An 18,987-nucleotide genomic window follows, 5' to 3' on the forward strand; every position below is an offset into this window, starting at 1 on the left:
TATTGGCTCATTGCAGACTTCAAAAACATGGCCATGTTTTTGAAGTCTGCAATGAGCCAATAAAAGTCACTTTTTGCATTATCAAAACTGAATTGTGTGCTACAGCTACTTTGGATTTTGCTTCAAAATTATGATGTCATACAGTAAAGTCTATAGAGCAGGGGTGCCCAGGACGTCGATCGCGGTCTACCAGTAGACCAGTAGTCATGTTCCTGGTAGACCGCGACTTGGGGCCTGGCGTGGGAAGTGCACTGGCTGGGCTGACAGCAGAGGGGAAAAAAGAGCAGGGCTAACAGCAGAGGAGCATCACCGTGGTTACGAGTAGTGCTGATGCCTCAATCTCGTGTGATACGAATTGTGACGTCGGGCTTGGCTCGAGGCAAGGAGCTGGATAATAATAACGTTGTTGCGGTACTTGTAAGTAGCGCTCAAAAAAAAAAAAGGACAGCTCATGGATAGCGGGACTGTTGGGCAACGGGACAATTGCTGGGCAGTGACACAATTGATGGGAACATGGCAGAGAGCTGGGAATGCGAGAAGAATGGAGGGAGCTGAACCACAGTCATAAAGGGACTGATTTTGCTGAGCTCCTGCATCTCATGGCACTCACAGCAGCAACTGCCTCACCTTTACTTTCCCATGGACTTTCTGGTGACTGACTGAGTGACTGACTGAGTGACTGACTGAGTGACTGACTGAGTGACTGACTGAGTGACTGACTGAGTGACGGACTGAGTGACGGACTGAGTGACTGACTGAGTGAGTGACGGACTGAGTGAGTGACGGACTGAGTGAGTGACGGACTGAGTGAGTGACGGACTGAGTGAGTGACGGACTGAGTGAGTGACGGACTGAGTGAGTGACGGACTGAGTGAGTGACGGACTGAGTGAGTGACGGACTGAGTGAGTGACGGACTGAGTGAGTGACGGACTGAGTGAGTGACGGACTGAGTGAGTGACGGACTGAGTGAGTGACGGACTGAGTGAGTGACGGACTGAGTGAGTGACGGACTGAGTGAGTGACGGACTGAGTGAGTGACGGACTGAGTGAGTGACGGACTGAGTGAGTGACGGACTGAGTGAGTGACGGACTGAGTGAGTGACGGACTGAGTGAGTGACGGACTGAGTGAGTGACGGACTGAGTGAGTGAGTGAATGAGTAAATGAGTGAGTGAATGAGTAAATGAGTGAGTGAATGAGTAAATGGGCATGGCCAAAAAAATGTCGCCGCCACGTTATCAAGGTAGATCTCCTGATGGGGGCCAGGTGTCGAGAGTAGATCCCAGTGTAACAAAGTGTGGGCACCCCTGCTATAGAGCCTCTGAGCAGACTGGGGACCATACAAATCCTTTGCAAGGCTACAACCGGCCTATGGGCCTCCAGTTGGACATCCCTCCTCCAACTAGTAGTAGATTGTTCAAAGGAAATTGTTGATTGGTTTCCATTGGCAGCTGCACTAGTTTGGCACAGATTGCTATAAATCAACCACTTCGTCTGTTGCGTAACATCAGTACTGCCCAAGAATCAGAATCTGTACTCTGGATCAGCCACTAGATTACATATACCGTATAATGGATTTATTGTGTTAACATATCAAAAATCCCTAGTACAAAACGTGCCACTGCATTAACCCCAATCAAGCCAACAAGACTTAATTATAAAAAAGACATATTGGGGCATATTAACGTTGGAGACAAACATCAACAATGATGTTGCCCATAGCAGTCACCCAGCAATGAAGTTTGAACAGTCGGATACAAGTTAGAAACAAAAGCAAAGAATGATTGGTTGCTATGGGCAACACCACCGCTGATGTTTGTCTCCAGTGCTGATAAATATGCCCCATAGTGTCTGCATCGATTGTTTGACTTGGCATGTCACTGTACTTGGGATGGCAAATAGGAGAGTGGCCAAAAGATGCCGTGTGACCTAAATCTTGGCGAACACAAACTTTAAGCATGTCTACAAAAATCCAAAGTACAATAGAATGTTAAAATATGGTTATGTGTGCTAGTTATAGTTAATGTGCTGGCTGTATACTGTAAAATGAAAAATCCCTGTGTTTTTTATAGGCATTCAGATCACGTGCAAAGGTGGTTTGGCTCATGCAGTGTTCTCCGCTGTGAAAATCCAAAGAATCCTCCTGAGACTTCCAGTGCTCCTGAGCAACAGAATGGGACACCAGAGAAACAGCCTCAGCCCAGCAAGAAGGAGAACTTGCTAAATGTCATTGGAGACATGAAGGTTGAGCTGAGCTCAAGAAGAAAGTTTCAGGCCATGAAAACAAACAGGAACAAAGAACCCCGCACAGAGAATATGGAAAGCATGGAGAGTGCTAGCAGCATGTTCCAGAGAGTTGCAGAAGAGAGTCACACAGAAAAGTAAGAGATTTGTGCCAATACAACCAATAGAAAACACCATGTTTTCTGCCCAAACTTTATCTGATATGTTTTGCCAGCTGATTGCAGTATACAGGGGAAAGTAAAATCCAATTTATTTTTACTATTCACTATTTACATCATTTGTCTAAAGATGATGACGGTTTTGGTTTAGGCCCAGTTTTGGAACAGTTTGTTGAAGAAGAGACACAGGAGTTCCATGCTACTATAATGTTTTATATGTGTTTTTTTCCTCTAAAGCACAAAGCCACTGAACCCAGATTTGGTGGCAGCAGTCTCGGCTGTCGCTGAGTCCCTTCCGTCAAATAAAAAGCAGATAGAATCCGAGCTCCTGCAGCAACTGAGGAAGCATGAACAAGAAACCGATGCACAAAAGAGATGCGACAGTCTCGGGTAGGTTTTGATGTTATAAAAGCCTTATAAATTGATGCTATGGCTGTAAGAAATGCAAGTAGAATCTACGGATGCACCGAATCCAGGATTCGGTTCGGGATTCGGCCAGGATTCGGCATTTTTTCAGCATGAATTCGGCCGAATCCTTCTGCCAGTCGAACCAAATCCAAATCCTAATTTGCATATGCAAATAAGGGGTGGGGAGGTAAATCGCGTGTCTTTTTGTCACAAAACAAGGATGTAAAAAATGTTTTCCCTTTCCCATCCCTAATATGCACATGCAAATTAGGATTCGGTTTGGTATTCGGCCGAATCTTTCACCAAGGATTCGGGGGTTCGGCTAAATCCAAAAAAGTGGATTCGGTGCATCCCAAGTAGAATCATATCTATAATGCTATGATGTATGAGGGCAAGTTTCCTTTCTTAATCAGGAAGTAAAGATGAAATTGAATGTTATGGTTTAAAATAAATGACTATTTCAGGTAATGGCTCAATTGGCGGCTTTCCCGGCAGCTATCAACTGCTGGAATGTTAGTGGAAATCTGTAAGGGGAACTTTGGCACTGCATTTATGGGTTATTTAAAGGGGTGGTTTACTTTTATTATACAGAAATGGGACCTGTTATTCAGAATGCTCGGGACCAGGGGATTTCTGGATAACAGATCTTTCCGTTATTTGGATCTTCATAACTTGTTTACCAGAAAATGATGTAAACATTAAATAAACCCAATAGGCTGGTTCTGCTTCCAATAAAGATTAACTGAATATGGATCTGGTACAAGATACTGCTCTGTTCTTACAGAGAAAAAGAAAATCACTTCTAAAAATTGGCCTTTCTGTAATTCGGAATGCCTGATTTTAAGTAACTTTCTTTCATTTTTTTTTGATTTTTTTTTTTTTAGAATTTGGGAAGGCAAAAGTATTTTCCTTCTTCTGGCTGTTTCCAGCTTCCAAATTTGGGCCACTGATCCCATCTAAAAAACCAATGCTCTGTAAGGTGACAAATAGTTTATTGCTACTTTTTGTTGCCCATCTTTCTATTCAGGTCCTCTCCTATTCATATTCCAGTCAATATATCAATGCATGGTTGCTAGGGTAATTTGGACCTTAACGACCAGATTGCTGAAATGGCAAACTGGAGAGCTGCTGAATAAAAATCTCAATTACTCAAAAACCACAAAAAATAAAAAAACAATTGGGGATGGTCTCAGAATATCACTCTCTACTCCGTACTAAAAGTTAATTTAAGGGTAAACAATGCTGTGTCGTTCAAAGCACTCAAAATCTCCCTGTTTGCCTTTACAGTTACATCAATACATGTTTATTATTTCCTTTGGAAGCCTTAATTTATCTTTGGCCTCTAACTTTATGAGATGATCAGAATTCGGGCACTTCAGTCACTCTTTTTTATTGTATAATGACTGCCTGATCTACTGAGTAGGTGAAAAAAATGGGAAATTATATTTTCTGGGGGATTGTGGCAAGGGACAGATCTATTTGTTGCACCCCAGGCTGAACTGTCTTTGTGCACCATTACCCAACCCTCCTGTCCAGACAATAAGAAGTTATTGATAATGTCTGGGGAGTGAGTATATATTATTGAGATTCACACATGGGCCGATTTATCTTGCTCATAAGGTTGTTTGGCCATATGTGTAGGTTTCACAGTCATCTCTAGGTCGCATGTAGTACAGGTATGGGTCCTGTTATCCAGAATGTTCGGGACCTGGGGTTTTCCAGATAACGGATCTTTCCATAATTTGGATCTATATATTTTAAGTCTACTAGAAAATCGCTCAACCCTGCAAAAAATGTAATGTAAATGTAATCGGCAGAATCCGGGAAACACTGCATGCTTAGTGTGTATGTATCATTATGAATGTCACCTTTAAGTTAACTTGTGTGTATGTGATAGAACAACAAATTCTAAGCAGCTTTTCAATTGGTCTAATTTTTATTTATAGTTTTTGAATTTTTTGCCTTTTTCTTCTAAATCCTTCCAATTTTCAAATGGGGGGGGGGGGGTCACTGACCCTATCTAAAAAACGAATGCTCTGTAAGACTACAATTTTATTTATATTGCTACTTTTTATTGATCCTCTTTCTACTCAGGCCCTCTGCTATTCATATGCTAGTCAAATCAGTGCATGGTTGCTAGGTCAATTTGGACCCTAGCAACTGGAGAGCTGCTGAATAAAAAAACTAAATAAATCAAAAACTACAAACAATATAAAATTAAATCCAATTGCAAATTGATTCAGAATAGCACTCCCTGCATCATAATAAAAGTTAACTCAAAGGTGACCAACCCCTTTAAGCAATATAAAACATTAAAGGGTAAGTAAACCTTTAAAATGAGTGATTGTAAAATTGATGAAAGTGATATTCTAAGCACTTTTGTCATTTGCATTCATTATTTATTTATTTTTTTATTCTAAGATATTAAGGGATACATGTGCTGTTAATATGAATGAATTTTGTTCCAATATCACCACCTGCTGGTCAGTTTCCCACCAGTCTGACCACCAAGTAGTCAAGGAAGTTGTCAGGAGAAAGAAAGAGGCTGCTCTGAAGTTCTTCTGCTTAAGAAAAAAATAGAAACCTTTCTCAAATCTTTCCTAAGCAGAAGAACATCCAGAGCAGCCTCTTTTCTTTCTCCTGACAACTTCCTTGACTACTTGGTGGTCAGACTGGTGGGAAACTGACCAGCAGGCAGCGCTGTTGGAACAAAATTCATTCATATTAACAGCACATGTATCCCTGAATATCTTGGAATAAAAAATAAATAATTAATGAATGTGAATAGCAGCCTCATCAATTTTACATTCACTTATTTTAAAGGTTTACTTATCTTTTAAGGCTTTAACTGCAGTAAATTTTAATAATGGTGGGATTAAAGAAAAAAATCAAGATTTTTAAAAGGTTTGTTACTTAGGTAATGTTACTGTATTGTAAAACTATAAATCTCACATGTTCACAGATATAATCTCCCCTCTCCTGTTAGATTCCCCTTCTTTTAAATTGTAATGTCTGTTGAGCAGGCCCTCTTTTTGTCTTATATGGTTATCAGTTATATCTGTATATTAAATTTAATAGCGCTGCGGAATACACTGGTGCTTTATTTACATTTCTGATCATAATAATAAGTGTTGATTTAACATGCCTTTTCACTGATTTCTTCTGTAAGCAGATGGACCCTTGTAATGTGACCACTAGGTGGCAGTCTCCCTACACTCAAACTCTTGCACCAGAAATAAAATATTACACAATCGCTGATATATGTTTTAAGAGTTTTCCCACTTATTGATTAGCCTTCTCTACTAGGGTGGAGGGAAAAGCCAATTCTTTATAGTCCTTTTGGTCTATAGAGGACATACATTGAGAGATTCCCTCTTTCACTATAAAGCTCTCTGTCCAAACTGTTCTTTATGTAATGTAGATATATTTCATTGCAGTTGGAACTTTCTTTTGATACGGGTGTGCAAAGTGACATTAATGGGCTTTATAAAACTGATCTGTGGCTGGGTCCAAGAGAATTATATCATGATTATATAGTATGTAATGTAAATATCCCTTTACTATAAAAAACATTTGCAGCAGCAAGGAAATCCATTAGTTTATTTGGATTAAGTGAAAGTGGTGTAAATTTTGAAGAAACAAAAACATTTAGAATAAGGCTAAAGCATTACAGAGAGTGAATAATGATCTGCAGAACTTATTAGTCCTTTTGTGTTCCAGCAACATCATCTCCGACATGAAGGTCAAGAAGCACCCAGAACTCCGAATATCATCTTGGCACTCCAACCAGATTCGGTTTGATGAGGATGGTCGAGGGTACACTCACGACAGGGGTGTAACACAAGAGTTAGCTGGTGTCAGAAGGTATCTCAGGATTTCTTTAGGTCTTCTAAGTATTCACCTGGTGTATTATTGTTTGTTTCCATTTAGGGGTGCACTAAATCCACTATTTGGGATTCAGCGAAATCCCAGAATCCATTGTGAAAGATTCGGCCGAATACCAATCCGAGAGGTTAAGGAAAAAGTGGGAAAAGATTTTGCTTCCTTGTTTTGTGACTAAAAGTCAAGCGATTTCCCTTCCCGCCCCTAACTTGCATATGCAAAAATATAATGGAAAATAGGGATGCTCCGAATCCATATGCAAATTAGGTTTAGGACTAGGTTTGGGCAGGCACACGGATTTGTCCGAATCCTGCTGAAAAAGCAGGTCTTTTGCTGTCTTTTGTCAAGTTTTGTTTTTCACACATTTCTCATTGTGTACCAATGATGTGCAAATGTGACCACAACCTCTCTCTCTTGGGAAGCAGCTATCAGTAGAGCAGCTGAGCCAACTGGTGCGTAGGAGGTTTAACCGTTGAATTTTTGCATAGATAATGGCCCAGGTTAGAGTGGCTGTGACATTACTCACAATGCAAGGGAGAGAAAGCATCCTGGTTTTGTGACGAAAAGTAGGAATGCACCAAATCCAGGATTCAGTTGAGTTTCGGCCAGTATTCAGGTTTGGCGGAATCCTTCTGCCCGGTTGAACTGAATCCGAATCCTAATTTGCATATGCAAATTAGGGGCAAGAGGGAAATCGCATAACTTTTTGTTACAAAACAAGGAAATAAAAAATGTTTTCCCCTTCCCACCCCTAATTTGGATATGCAAATTAGGATTCAGATTCTGTGCATCCCTAACGAAAAGTCAAGCGATTTTCCTTTTTGCCCCTAATTTGCATATGCAAAAAAATATAATGGAAAATAGGGATACACCAAATGCATATGCAAATTAGGGTGCGGATTAGGTTTGGCCAGGTACAAGGATTCGGCCGAATCCTGCTGAAAGAGGCCAAATCCCGAATCGAATTAACCAGTGTTGAGAAATGAGCACAAAAAGTGCATTTGGCCCACTCAGACCGGGGCTGACCTCAGTCCGCCTACCAATGAAAAACGAGTAGACGGTCTTGTTTGCAGACCATCACTCCCACTGTTGCTTGACTGTCTACTCGTTTTTCATTGGTAGGAGGGCGGGAACAGCAGAAGATATGGGCGGGTCGAACAGCAGAGACGGCCATGGGTCGTGAAAGATTTTGCTTGCAGCTGAAAGAGAAAGGTTTGTGGGGGAACGCATTGCACTAAGCTTTAAAGGGCACCAATCATGACCAAAATCATTTACTAAGTAAATACACTATGTGAAAGTTCAAGAAATCCGATTTTTAAAACAGTTAGAATTGTTTGTATAATGTAAATGATCGGCTAACTATTCCTTCTGCAAGATCTCCCCTATCTCCCCTGCAGTTCTAGCTGAGGCAGCCATCTTGAATTTCACTGGATCCTCCTACCTATATCTTCCCAGCCAACTGCAGCTCTGAAATCTCGCACATGCTCAGTTAAAATTCCTTTCTTGCTTATCAACCCTTCTAAGCTATTTTCAAATCAGCCAAACCTGTGTGTTAGCTGCTGTTCAGAAGTGCTGCCACCTGCTGGAAGTTACTGTGTGCCCTTCATTTGCATAATAACATCACCAGCAGGGGACAAGAAATATCCTGATACTTCTAGTGGAGGAGTTAAACAAGGCATACTCAAAGCAGTGTTAGAATCTGAGCATGCTCCTGAAATTTGCATATTAGAGTCTCTGTTATAGTTTCAGTATGGCCTCCCACAGTGAAAGAACCCATTTGACAAAGTAAGGGATTTTTTTTAAAACCTGCAGTTTTTTCAAAAAACTATATATGTAGTTTGAGTGAACGTGTTTAGCTTGTACTGGTCAGATTGTTAATATGTGTTTGATTTTGGCTGTGATAGGTGCCCTTTGTTGTAGGGGATGCAGGGGACTATAGTTCAGCGAGATCTGGAAAGGTACTGACTTGGCTCTTAAAAATTCCAAACTAATACGATTACTGTAGTTGATTGCTGGCAGAGGGGCCCACCAAACGAGCATATTTTTGTGTGCTTGAACAGCTTCAGAAAGACTACAATTCATTTTATCACTTGGGGGCCCATTCACGCCGGGCGAATATTCGCCCATTCAACTATTCGCCAGTGCGTGAATTCGTCCGAATTGCCTATTCGATTCTATTCCCCAGTCGAATTTCGAGGGATTTAACCCCTCGAAATTCGACCCTTGATACATCTGCCCCTTGGTGTTGTTTTATATTGTAATTGATTAGAATGGTTCCCCCCTTACATACATAATTGTGTGAAACAGGTGCTCATGCTAGAGGAATGTAGAAACAATATCTCATTGATTCAAAATGCTTGGGCTCTGATTGAATCTGTGGAAATAGAAAACACTGGCACTCAAGGCAAAGGAACGCAGGGTTACCCCTTGCTGTTTATTTCGTGCGAACGTGCAAAGTTCTCTGATTGGATCTGCCAGGAATTATCATTTATTTAGCTACAAATATCGGCACATTTGACTGGGGGAAAATTATGAGAATTGTAGTTGTACAACAGCTTGCGTACTAACCATTATTGTTCCCTTGTGCGTACGTTCACTATTTTGCATGCTGAGAGTAATTTTATAACAAGTACAGCCTACATTCCAAGAGATGTGACTGATTCAGGCCTCTGAGTCTACACTGTTGGATACCAAGGCAAGGGATCTCATTTCAAGGGCTGGATAAATAAATCAGTCTGGTGATAATGTGCATATTCCATCTGCCTTTCTTTTTTGAAATTCAGAGTTCTCCATGTTCCAAATGGTCATATGATGCTATGTGGCAATTTTCTATAGCGTCTTTAGCAGAATGCCTTATTTAAAGGAGACGTATAGGATTCATGAAAAAACCCTAATTTTGTAGGCAATTATGAGTAATATATGGTGTTGCTTTTACATGGTGCTAAAAATGAATATCATCTTTAAAAATAGCCCCTTTATTAGAGCTCCCTATAGATGTTCACTGGTCCCTGTTTCAAATGAGGGGTGGGCGTGTCCTAACAGTCCCTGCTAGAAGCACAGTAGGAGGGGGACAGCCAATCACAGTCCTGCAGGCACAGACAGGCTTCAGTTCCCTATCAGGTCCTGCTAGTTGCTGATTGGTTCCTGCACCAAAGTGCAGTGAGATGAGTGCTGCCGGCTCCCCTACACAACCTGGGAATTCAGGGAGCTGGAAGAGAAGGGAGGGATTATAAGGGTTTTAGCAGAAATATTCAATAAATCAGCCTGGAACATTACTTTAAGCACAATTCTAAATGAGTATAACGCATTGGTACGTTCTCATTTTTTACAAAAACTGTCTCCTTTAAAGAGGACCTGTAACCCTAGGAAATAATTCCAAATTATTTTATATCATGATAGTTGAGAAAAATACAATTATTATTTACATTTTGTTTCCTTTGGTCTAGGAATTACACAATCACAGCATGCATGCAGTAGCCATTTTGTTGTGTAGCGCAAGTTGTGTAGCACCCCAAAAACCTTGAGTATGCACCAGAATGGGGGACCTAAAGCCCAAAGACAGTGGCCTACACAATTTATAGAGCGTTAGAAGGGAGGGGGAATGTGGGGGGAGCAGTAACATGTAGGAAGTGCTGAATCAAAAGTGAAAGTAATTGACTGCCCCACCTCTATGCCTCAGGCAATATATGATTGACAGCTCAGACATTTATACACCTTTATAACGGGGATGGATGTTTAAATGAAAAAAAGAATTTAGGTTGCAAACGACTTTTATTATACCGCTTTTTATGTATAGGTGACAGAACATCATAATTTGATAAAGGTCTAATTTTCCTTGCAACTCTGAGAGTTGTAATTCAGTATCAGAAGGGACAGAAATATGTCAGGCCAATATGTAACTCCCTTTATATAGGGTCTGTGCTAAGGTTGGACAATCTAAGGCCCTCTGGTATAGGGATCACTGCAACTCCTTGTACCCTCTGAAAGCCTTGCTGCAGGTTGGCCAATTTAATAATACATTGTACTGATCACAGCGCAAGCCAGAATGAAGCAGGTCCAGTCTGTCCCAGTTACAGACTTGACTAACAGTACCGTACTGTTCTCCCAGATCACCAAGTGCTTATGACTTCAGAGCCAGATTATCACAGATGGGAGGAACCTCTGTCCAGCTCAAAATGTCCTTTATTTATTAGGTCTTTTGCTGTCTTTTGTCAAGTTTTGTTTTTCACACATTTCTCATTGTGTACCAATGATGTGCAAATGTGACCACAACCTCTCTCTCTTGGGAAGCAGCTATCAGTAGAGCAGCTGAGCCAACTGGTGCGTAGGAGGTTTAACCGTTGAATTTTTGCATAGATAATGGCCCAGGTTAGAGTGGCTGTGACATTACTCACAGTGCAAGGATTGTGCCTTGCTATTAGAACTGACAAATAGCATTGCATATACTTGATACCTTTTAGAGCTGCAGCTGACATGGAAAGAAAGCGGCACAGACAATGCTATTTTGGACTGACAATATATGGAAATGGAAATTTATATGGGGTATTAAAAGGATTGTGGTCCATCATCGAAAGTGACAATGCTCTGATGCTGTAAAAGAAATGACCAAAAAGTGATGTCCGTCTATAATAGAACTTGTTGGCAGACTGAATACTATGTGGCTCTCTTTCACTGTTGGAACCTATTCTGCAGGGCTGGTGTATATTGTCCTTGGTTGGGTGGAGTAGGATTCAACTAAGCATATAAGAAGTTTACCATATTTGATATGGGGAGCTGCTGACAGAGGGGCTAATTAGAGGGGGGCCCCCAAATGAACATATCTTTGCGTATATGGATAACTTCTTAAAGTAAATCATAATACAATTTATTTTTCATTTGGAGTCATTTTATATTGTGACTTCAAAATTGGGAAAATTAATAAGGTTCTCCCCAATTTATACACCATAGCTTTGCCATGGTAAGCTGGGGCTTACAACTATAGGAATGTAGTCAAATATAATAGTGATGTATAACACTTGAATATATACCTGGAATTATCACTTATTCAACCGCAAACTCCAGCAATTGTCATAATGTGGTGAATATTTCATCTACCTCTCTTATGTTCCCATGAATGCCACACTAACATTTTATCTGTGTCCAGCTCCGCACTCTGTAAAAGGACTTACCCTGCAAAGCACTACTGTGTATTTTGATCCTGACACCAGAAGTTGCATGGAAAGCTTTTGGGCATTGATGTGCTAAGAAAGGGTTCAAACCATCAACAAAAAAATGGTCACACCATGATATTCAGTTATTTTCCAGCAAGACCCCATTGTTTGGGTCCTTATTGTAGGTGTATGGGTCACTACCCAGCATGGAGCTAGCCTCAGACCTCAAGCTATTCAACTGTTTGGTTAGAATCTGGAAGATTAGATTGCTCAAATAAAGGCCAGTGTGTGACCAGATTTATGAAACAATTAGCTGTAATACAGATGTATCAGACCTTTTATAAATGTTCTCAATTACACCAGTTGTGCCATGCAGTCATTGGACTTATCAGCCAAACAGGGACTGATATCAGCTAGCTGAACTAGCCCTACTGTAGGCAGTAACCTCTTCTCTTTTCTGCATTTAGAAGCTTTGGCTTAAACAGACTTTATCGGATTTTGACCCCTGTGGGACCCTAGCCTAAGGCCGGTTCCGATTCAGCTTTTCTGAACACGGAAGACAGAGAAGGCTACTGCCTACAGTAGGGCTGAAACCAGCCAGTATATTTCAGCTAGATGATTTCGGCCCCAGTGTGGCCCTAGCCATAGAATTAAATATATTATTGTGGTGGTTTAACCAGAGGACACAGGGACGGTGCACACTCACAGCAGGAAAACCGGTGAGACAAAATAAGACTTCTGTTGCACAAACTGGTTTTCACCTTTAGTTTCACCTTTTGTTTCCCTTTGTGGTCCTGTCGATTTCTTAAGTGCATATGAATAAGTTGCATGGAATGTATAACGAGGAGCCTTGGCATGCTTTACTAATTCTGTAACTAATGAGTCACCTGACCATTAAAGAAACACTTTGGGTGTCACAGCATAACCAGCACGACAAGTATCTGTAAGTATTCAATATGATGCCGGAGGCAATAAAATGTGTCATGATGTGAGTCTGAAACCAAGAAAAAAAGAGAGAAAGCCTGTGTTATAGAGTTGTGATAATTCACTGTGACTGAGCCCGGCAAAACATTTATTTAACAAACAATGGGGTGCCATTGTTGCATCAGCGGTGACAGGTGGTATTAAAGACATAATAACACTAAAGTCTCTCTTTTTTTGCAACAGTCATGAGATTTTCTTTGCATGTGCTTTATAACTTTGTAGATGTTTTATCTAATCCCCCATGTTCCTATATGATCGGGCTGCCATATTTGTGCTGCAGTAATCTGCTGGTGTTCAGACAGGTTGAGTTTGGACAATCAGGTTGGCAAACAGTCCATTTTAGGGCTACTTTTGTAATTAATAGTTACTTGAAGTTCCTATCAGCAACCATCAGCCCAGAGAATATTTTTTTTTCTTCAGTGTTAATATCACTTTAATCTTGGAGGTGGTTATGACCCTGCATCATTATTAAGAATAGCCAAGGGCTTCTCATAATAGGAGGTAAATACACACATAGATGAATGCAAGTTTGTAGCCCACAAAGAGACCTTTTTTTTACTATATAAGAAGTATTATATGGATGTGCTTTTTGGTGGTTTGTCCATTTTATTTGAAAACCTATGTTACTATGTGTTCCATGTTTCCCTGAACATCATTTTTATTATTATTATTATTATTATTATTTTCATTAACAGAGATTAGTTCATTTAGTATTGACTTGATGGACGGTTGGTAAAGGAGATCGTTGTAATTACTTGCTTTGTAGCCGTGAAGATGGTTCATATGTAGAATGAGATCTAAAATTACTGAAATATGAAATGCTTCTTGGCTGATCTTACTTCTCCCTACCTCCAGGCACAAAACCATAGCCCCATCTCATTAGAAATGTTCTAGTAGTATGAGCAATCCTTTTACTGATATCTTCATTTCATGTATCTATGGCCTTTTTTTGTACTAAAGTCTACATTGCATGTGCAGTTTAAAATAAATTAAAAAAAGAAATATTACGGGGTGGGGTGCAGCTTTTGTAATGCACACTTCCTTCGAAAGATTTAGCTTTTTGGCAACATTGGTCAATGCTTTATTGTGCTTATCAAGCCCAGAGGATCTGCAGCCCTACAACGATCAGCATTGTTTCCTCTCTCTATTTACCATTTTCCTCTTCGAAACGATATAAACGAAATTTAAAAACGGGTCAACGATGATTGTGTGCACTAGGATATCTGAAATGCCACTAGCAACCTTTATGCCAACTCAAGATTCAAAACAGCAGCGGAAAAAAAGATGCAGAGGGTAGGGAGGGAATAGGTTGCTATGGTAATGGGAGAATATGGAATAAAATAAATCTGAGAAGAGCAAGAAGTTTCAATGGAAAGCTACAGTATGGAGGAACACCGGACGGTATGTGCATGCAGCTCAGGGTAGCATCTTTAAGAGCTGTCGTTTTGAATAGATGTATTGGGAAGTGGTACTTCAGTTTACTTCTCTTTAGAAATACAAACAAAACCCTGAGAATGCAATATATTTTATTTGTCCCTCAGTCTCCTGCAGTAGGAGTAAAAGATCCTCTCTTAGTCCAGCATCACTTCTGTTCTAATGGGTATATTTGGCCATGAACTGAACACTCCACCAAAAAATCATGCTCTAATAATTTGCATATTAATATTTGAGCAAAATCTATAAAAATGGGTATGGGAAAAGTGGAAAGAAAAATATACATTACCATCCAAAAGCTGGCCATAGGCATGCAGTTATACCCTTCAATATTGGACGAACGATTGTTCGGTGCCATCTCCCGACCTGCCACTAACCATTCAGATCAGAAAAAGTTGTAAAAGAACAGACCTGCCAATGTTCTGCCCCTGACAGCAATCGTACGAAAGTTATGTCCGACAAAGCTAGTGACAGTCTCCCAATGATATCGTCAGATCGGCAATACACGCAGAGATATTATCGGCAGCCGTAAGAAATCGTCTAACCTGTCCGGTCGACTGAATGACCGATCTCCATGGCACGAAAAATGTCGAGACACTCCACACATGGCCAAAAAATCGTATGAGACTAAGATTCGTGCAATCACATCTTTGCGTCTATGGCCAGTTTTAGTTGCACAGGTTCTGGCTGACAGTTAACTATGTGGGTCAAGGGCAAATTAGGACCTGGTGCCGTCTGGGAAATTCCTGCATATCACTGTTGCACAGTACTGGGTCTACAGGTTGGCTTTGGTCAGGCTGATTTCAAATAATTTTTTGTCTGTTGTAATAAAACAGTACCTTGTACTTATTATAAAAAATATATCAAGGCCATATGCTGTCTATGCTAAGGTCCAATAGCACTAAGCAAATAATCAAATAGATATGCATGGTTACTCACTTCTAGCATTTATTAGTGAACAACCACCACAGCAATAAATTAGATACTAGTGAAAATTGAACTCATATCATACCACATGGCAGGGTCTTCCCCCTGTCTGCATACCTCATGTTAGCCACTTCTCCTGACGCGTGGTGTGAAACTTGTGGGGCAGACAGGTGGAAGACACTGCCATGTGGTATGATATGAGTTTCATTTTCACTAGTATCTAATTTATTGCTGTAGTGTTCACTAATAAATGCTTGAAGTGAGTAACCCCACATATCTATTTGATTAGTTACCTTATACTAGTTCCAAACTAAAGATTGGAGGCAAAATAATCCTATCGGGTTTATTTAATGTTTAAATATTTTAAATATGAGGCAAAATTTGGAGCAAGGCCCCCTTTCTCTTTTCCTCCCAAGCACCTTTATCCTCCGTGAATACCAGTTTATGCATTACACACCTCTGTCTGTGGCAACATTTTACACGCAATATGACACCTTCATGCTACATTTTTTTTAACGTGGGGCCCGAAACGTTGCCTGCTTGCCATTTTTTGAGGGCTGAATAAATGCTTCACTTGTTCTGTAATTGATAGTGTGCCTGTAAATTCTTTGGTGTTTTTACAATTACATCTTCAGTTGCAGGCAAGAGACCCAAAAGCGAGCACCTACCATCACAACAGGTGGCTGTTTTACCTGTATGGGTAAAAGCACTCTAACTCTTTATTGATTTGGTTTATTTATTTGGTTTATTCTTCTGGCTCCAGCCTGGGTCTATGTTTTGGTCATCTACCTGACAATATGGAAACCTCAGACTTCCTAGTGCACTCACATTACTAGTAGCTCTCCTTTGACACCATGTTTGTGATCAGCAGTAGAGCTTCAGCAGTTTCGTACTCCACAAGGTGCAAGAAAAGTTTGCAGAAAACTGCAGTTTTACTGTAGATATTGTATTCTATTCAAATGCATCCATTAAGTTACATCCTTTACTTGGAAATGTACAGTGGAACCTCAATTTTACATCCACTTATTTTAAGTTTTCCCTCATTTCACATTGTTATTTTGTGGTCCCACCTATATATTATGCATAATACAGTTCCCTGACTTTACATTTTTCCTGGATTTGACACCATTTTTTTCTGGCCCCCATGAAAAATGTAAAATGGTGGTTCTACTGTAACGGTTTCTTAGTAAAATAATAAAATCCGTACTTTTTTGTAGGATATTTTCGTATCCGAGGAAGAAACTGACTGGCGTGCATGTAGCCTACTGAATAGGAGACATTTGGAAAGGCGGCAGTGGGTGGATGCACAGACACATGCCAAGGAAACTTGTTCCTCACGTGCTTAAAGGATTTTTAGTCTTTAAGCCATTAGCCTGTTCACGTGAATTGTGCAAGTCCTATGAGTGCAGAGACGGGGCCCATCCAGATGTGACTCACCCCTTCTGCTGCACCCAATTAGCAGCTTGCCCATTACATTCATTCTTTTTAATCAAAGCATTTCAATTATAGCCAATCATATCTGAGATAATGAGAAATGCTCTGAGTCGTTTTATGAGAGGCATATTGGGAATTGGCCTGCCAGGCCTAATTGCTTTGCATTATATGACAGCAATTCCATTTGAGAACATTTTTATATCAATTAATGTCAGGATTCAGAAGCGTAGCTTCACTGTGCTCTTCACGTGGCTCTGTGGCCTCTTTAGTTCCAATATTTTTTACTGGGGGATGTCTTGTGGCAGGGTGGAAGAATCATCTGTACCATGGAGAGACAGAAGTTTCTGTCTGAGGAGTCAGACGCTTCCTAGTCACTTGCTTGCCAAGAAACTGCCTGCCAGGAGGCTATGCTCTTTTATCATTCCGGAGTATGGTCTTGCGTTATGCTCCTTATAATGTGTATGATATACTGAGTATGCTATATTGCATTATTTTAAAAGGAGAACTACACCCTAAACAAATGGCTGGCAATGCTGTCCGATTATATACTGAATTTACTGTACAATTAAGCAGCAATAGCTGTCACCTATGCAATCAAAGTTGTACACAGGTGTGTCCTATTGCATGCTGCTGATTCGGTGTAATTGAATAATTAATTGAGGCTTGTTCAGTGATATCACTCCAACTTGCAGTACAGCAGTAAAGAGTGACTGAAGTTTATCAGAGCACAAGTCACATGACTGGGGGCACCTGGGAAACTGACAATATGTCTAGCCCTATGTCAGATTTCAAAATGAAATATAAAAAAATCTGTTTGCTCTTTTGAGAAACAGATTTCAGTGCAGAATTATGTTAGGGCAGCACTATTAACTGATGCGTTAAAAATGACCATGACCGTATCCCTTTAATGATTTGCAAAACCGCTAAATGTATCTTCTCAACAGCTGCTCGAACACACACTGAGCATGTGCATGTCACTGACGTGCCTAAAACAATCCCAAGATGGGAAACTCCTGTGACAACTTTGATGTCCTGGATCATTACTACTATAGAGATGCTCATAATTGAGGCTAGTTCAATAAATTCAATATAAAAATTATGGCATTTCTAGCCATATTTATTTTAATGGTTTAGTTCTCCTTTAATCGGCTCTGATACCCAGGGCACTGGTTAATGTGCTGTCTGGTAATATGAACCTGAATTTATCATTAATCACCCTTGTATTATGAATTTTCTTTGTGTATATGCTGTATAAGCTCTGGTAACTGATAGCCCAAAGCGTGTGCTGTGGATCAACAGAAAAATAGGGCATATTTGGAGGCAAAGATCTATTAACTGCCAAAAGGGATTTTGGTGGCTTGGGGCAAAAGGTAGTATTTCTAGCCTAATTTGGGTTTCAGTTTGCCTTTGAAGGCATCCTATGATCATTACACAGATCTGGAATGCTTGGGCCCTGGGATAAAGAGTCTGTTAATAATGTAGAGCACCATACCTTAATGTTATTATAAATTACAAAAAACAGAAAACATTACAAAATTTTATAGGTTAGATCTAGGTAAGTGTGGAATAGTTAAACACTAATAATTTGTCTGTTGACAAAGTGTGCTAAGGGAAATTGTATTGCTGGATTTCTATAAAAGGCCCATATTTGTACCCCATGTTTTAAGAACGAAAAATATTAGCCACACTTAGACCAGCTTCAGGCCCATTTTGGACAACTAATCCGCTATTTATACAGCTTTTCGCACCTAGACGGCCACACTGCTTTCATTCATGTGTTGATATTCTTATTTCTTTTCTTTGCATTGTCTTCTGCTATGGTTTTTCCAGTAATCTATTCCATGTAAATGCCCCTTTACCAATGGGTTCCGTATGAATGCTACCTTTCCAGTAGTTATGAACAACACCTTTGGAAGAGTCCTGCAGCGGGTCGGGTACCAGTGGGTTACCCACTTGTGGGTAGAAGTTCCAGGTATATAAGCGGGTCGGCGGTTCTGTGTGGTCGCGGGTCGGGCCGCAGGTCTTCTCAATAGCGAGTTTTACTTTTTTTTCTGATCACAACTACTTCTGATGATGTCACTTCCGGTTTACAATGACAGCACTTCTTGATGGTCAGTAGTTTGCAGGCCCGGTTTGCGGATAAGGTGCTTGCAGGTTGGGTAGTCGGTCCAAGCAGGTAAGACTGCGGGTGCTCCCCCTGCTGTTCATGTGTGATTGTTTCTAGGGATGCACCGAATCCACTATTTTGGATTCGGCCGAACCCCCGAATGCTTCACGAAGAATTTGGCCTAATACTGAACCGAATCCGAACCCTAATTTGTATATGCAAATTAGGGGTGGGAAGGGGAAAACATTTTTAACTTCCT

General features: G+C 40.4%; 1 protein-coding gene across 2 annotated transcripts in view; it reads left to right on the top strand.

Annotated features, from left to right (window-relative positions):
- Positions 1 to 18,987, top strand: part of mrps31.S (mitochondrial ribosomal protein S31 S homeolog) — a 37,064-nt gene that overhangs the window by 1,032 nt on the left and 17,045 nt on the right. For both annotated transcript variants that reach the window (XM_018250205.2, XM_018250204.2), the window contains exons 2-4: positions 2,073 to 2,381; positions 2,640 to 2,792; positions 6,531 to 6,674. In XM_018250205.2, the coding sequence (XP_018105694.1) occupies positions 2,073 to 2,381; positions 2,640 to 2,792; positions 6,531 to 6,674 (606 nt within the window). The remainder of the gene's footprint in view (positions 1 to 2,072; positions 2,382 to 2,639; positions 2,793 to 6,530; positions 6,675 to 18,987) is intronic.

Source organism: Xenopus laevis, chromosome 2S (assembly GCF_017654675.1).
Source record: "Xenopus laevis strain J_2021 chromosome 2S, Xenopus_laevis_v10.1, whole genome shotgun sequence".
NCBI classification, from domain to species: domain Eukaryota; kingdom Metazoa; phylum Chordata; class Amphibia; order Anura; family Pipidae; genus Xenopus; species Xenopus laevis.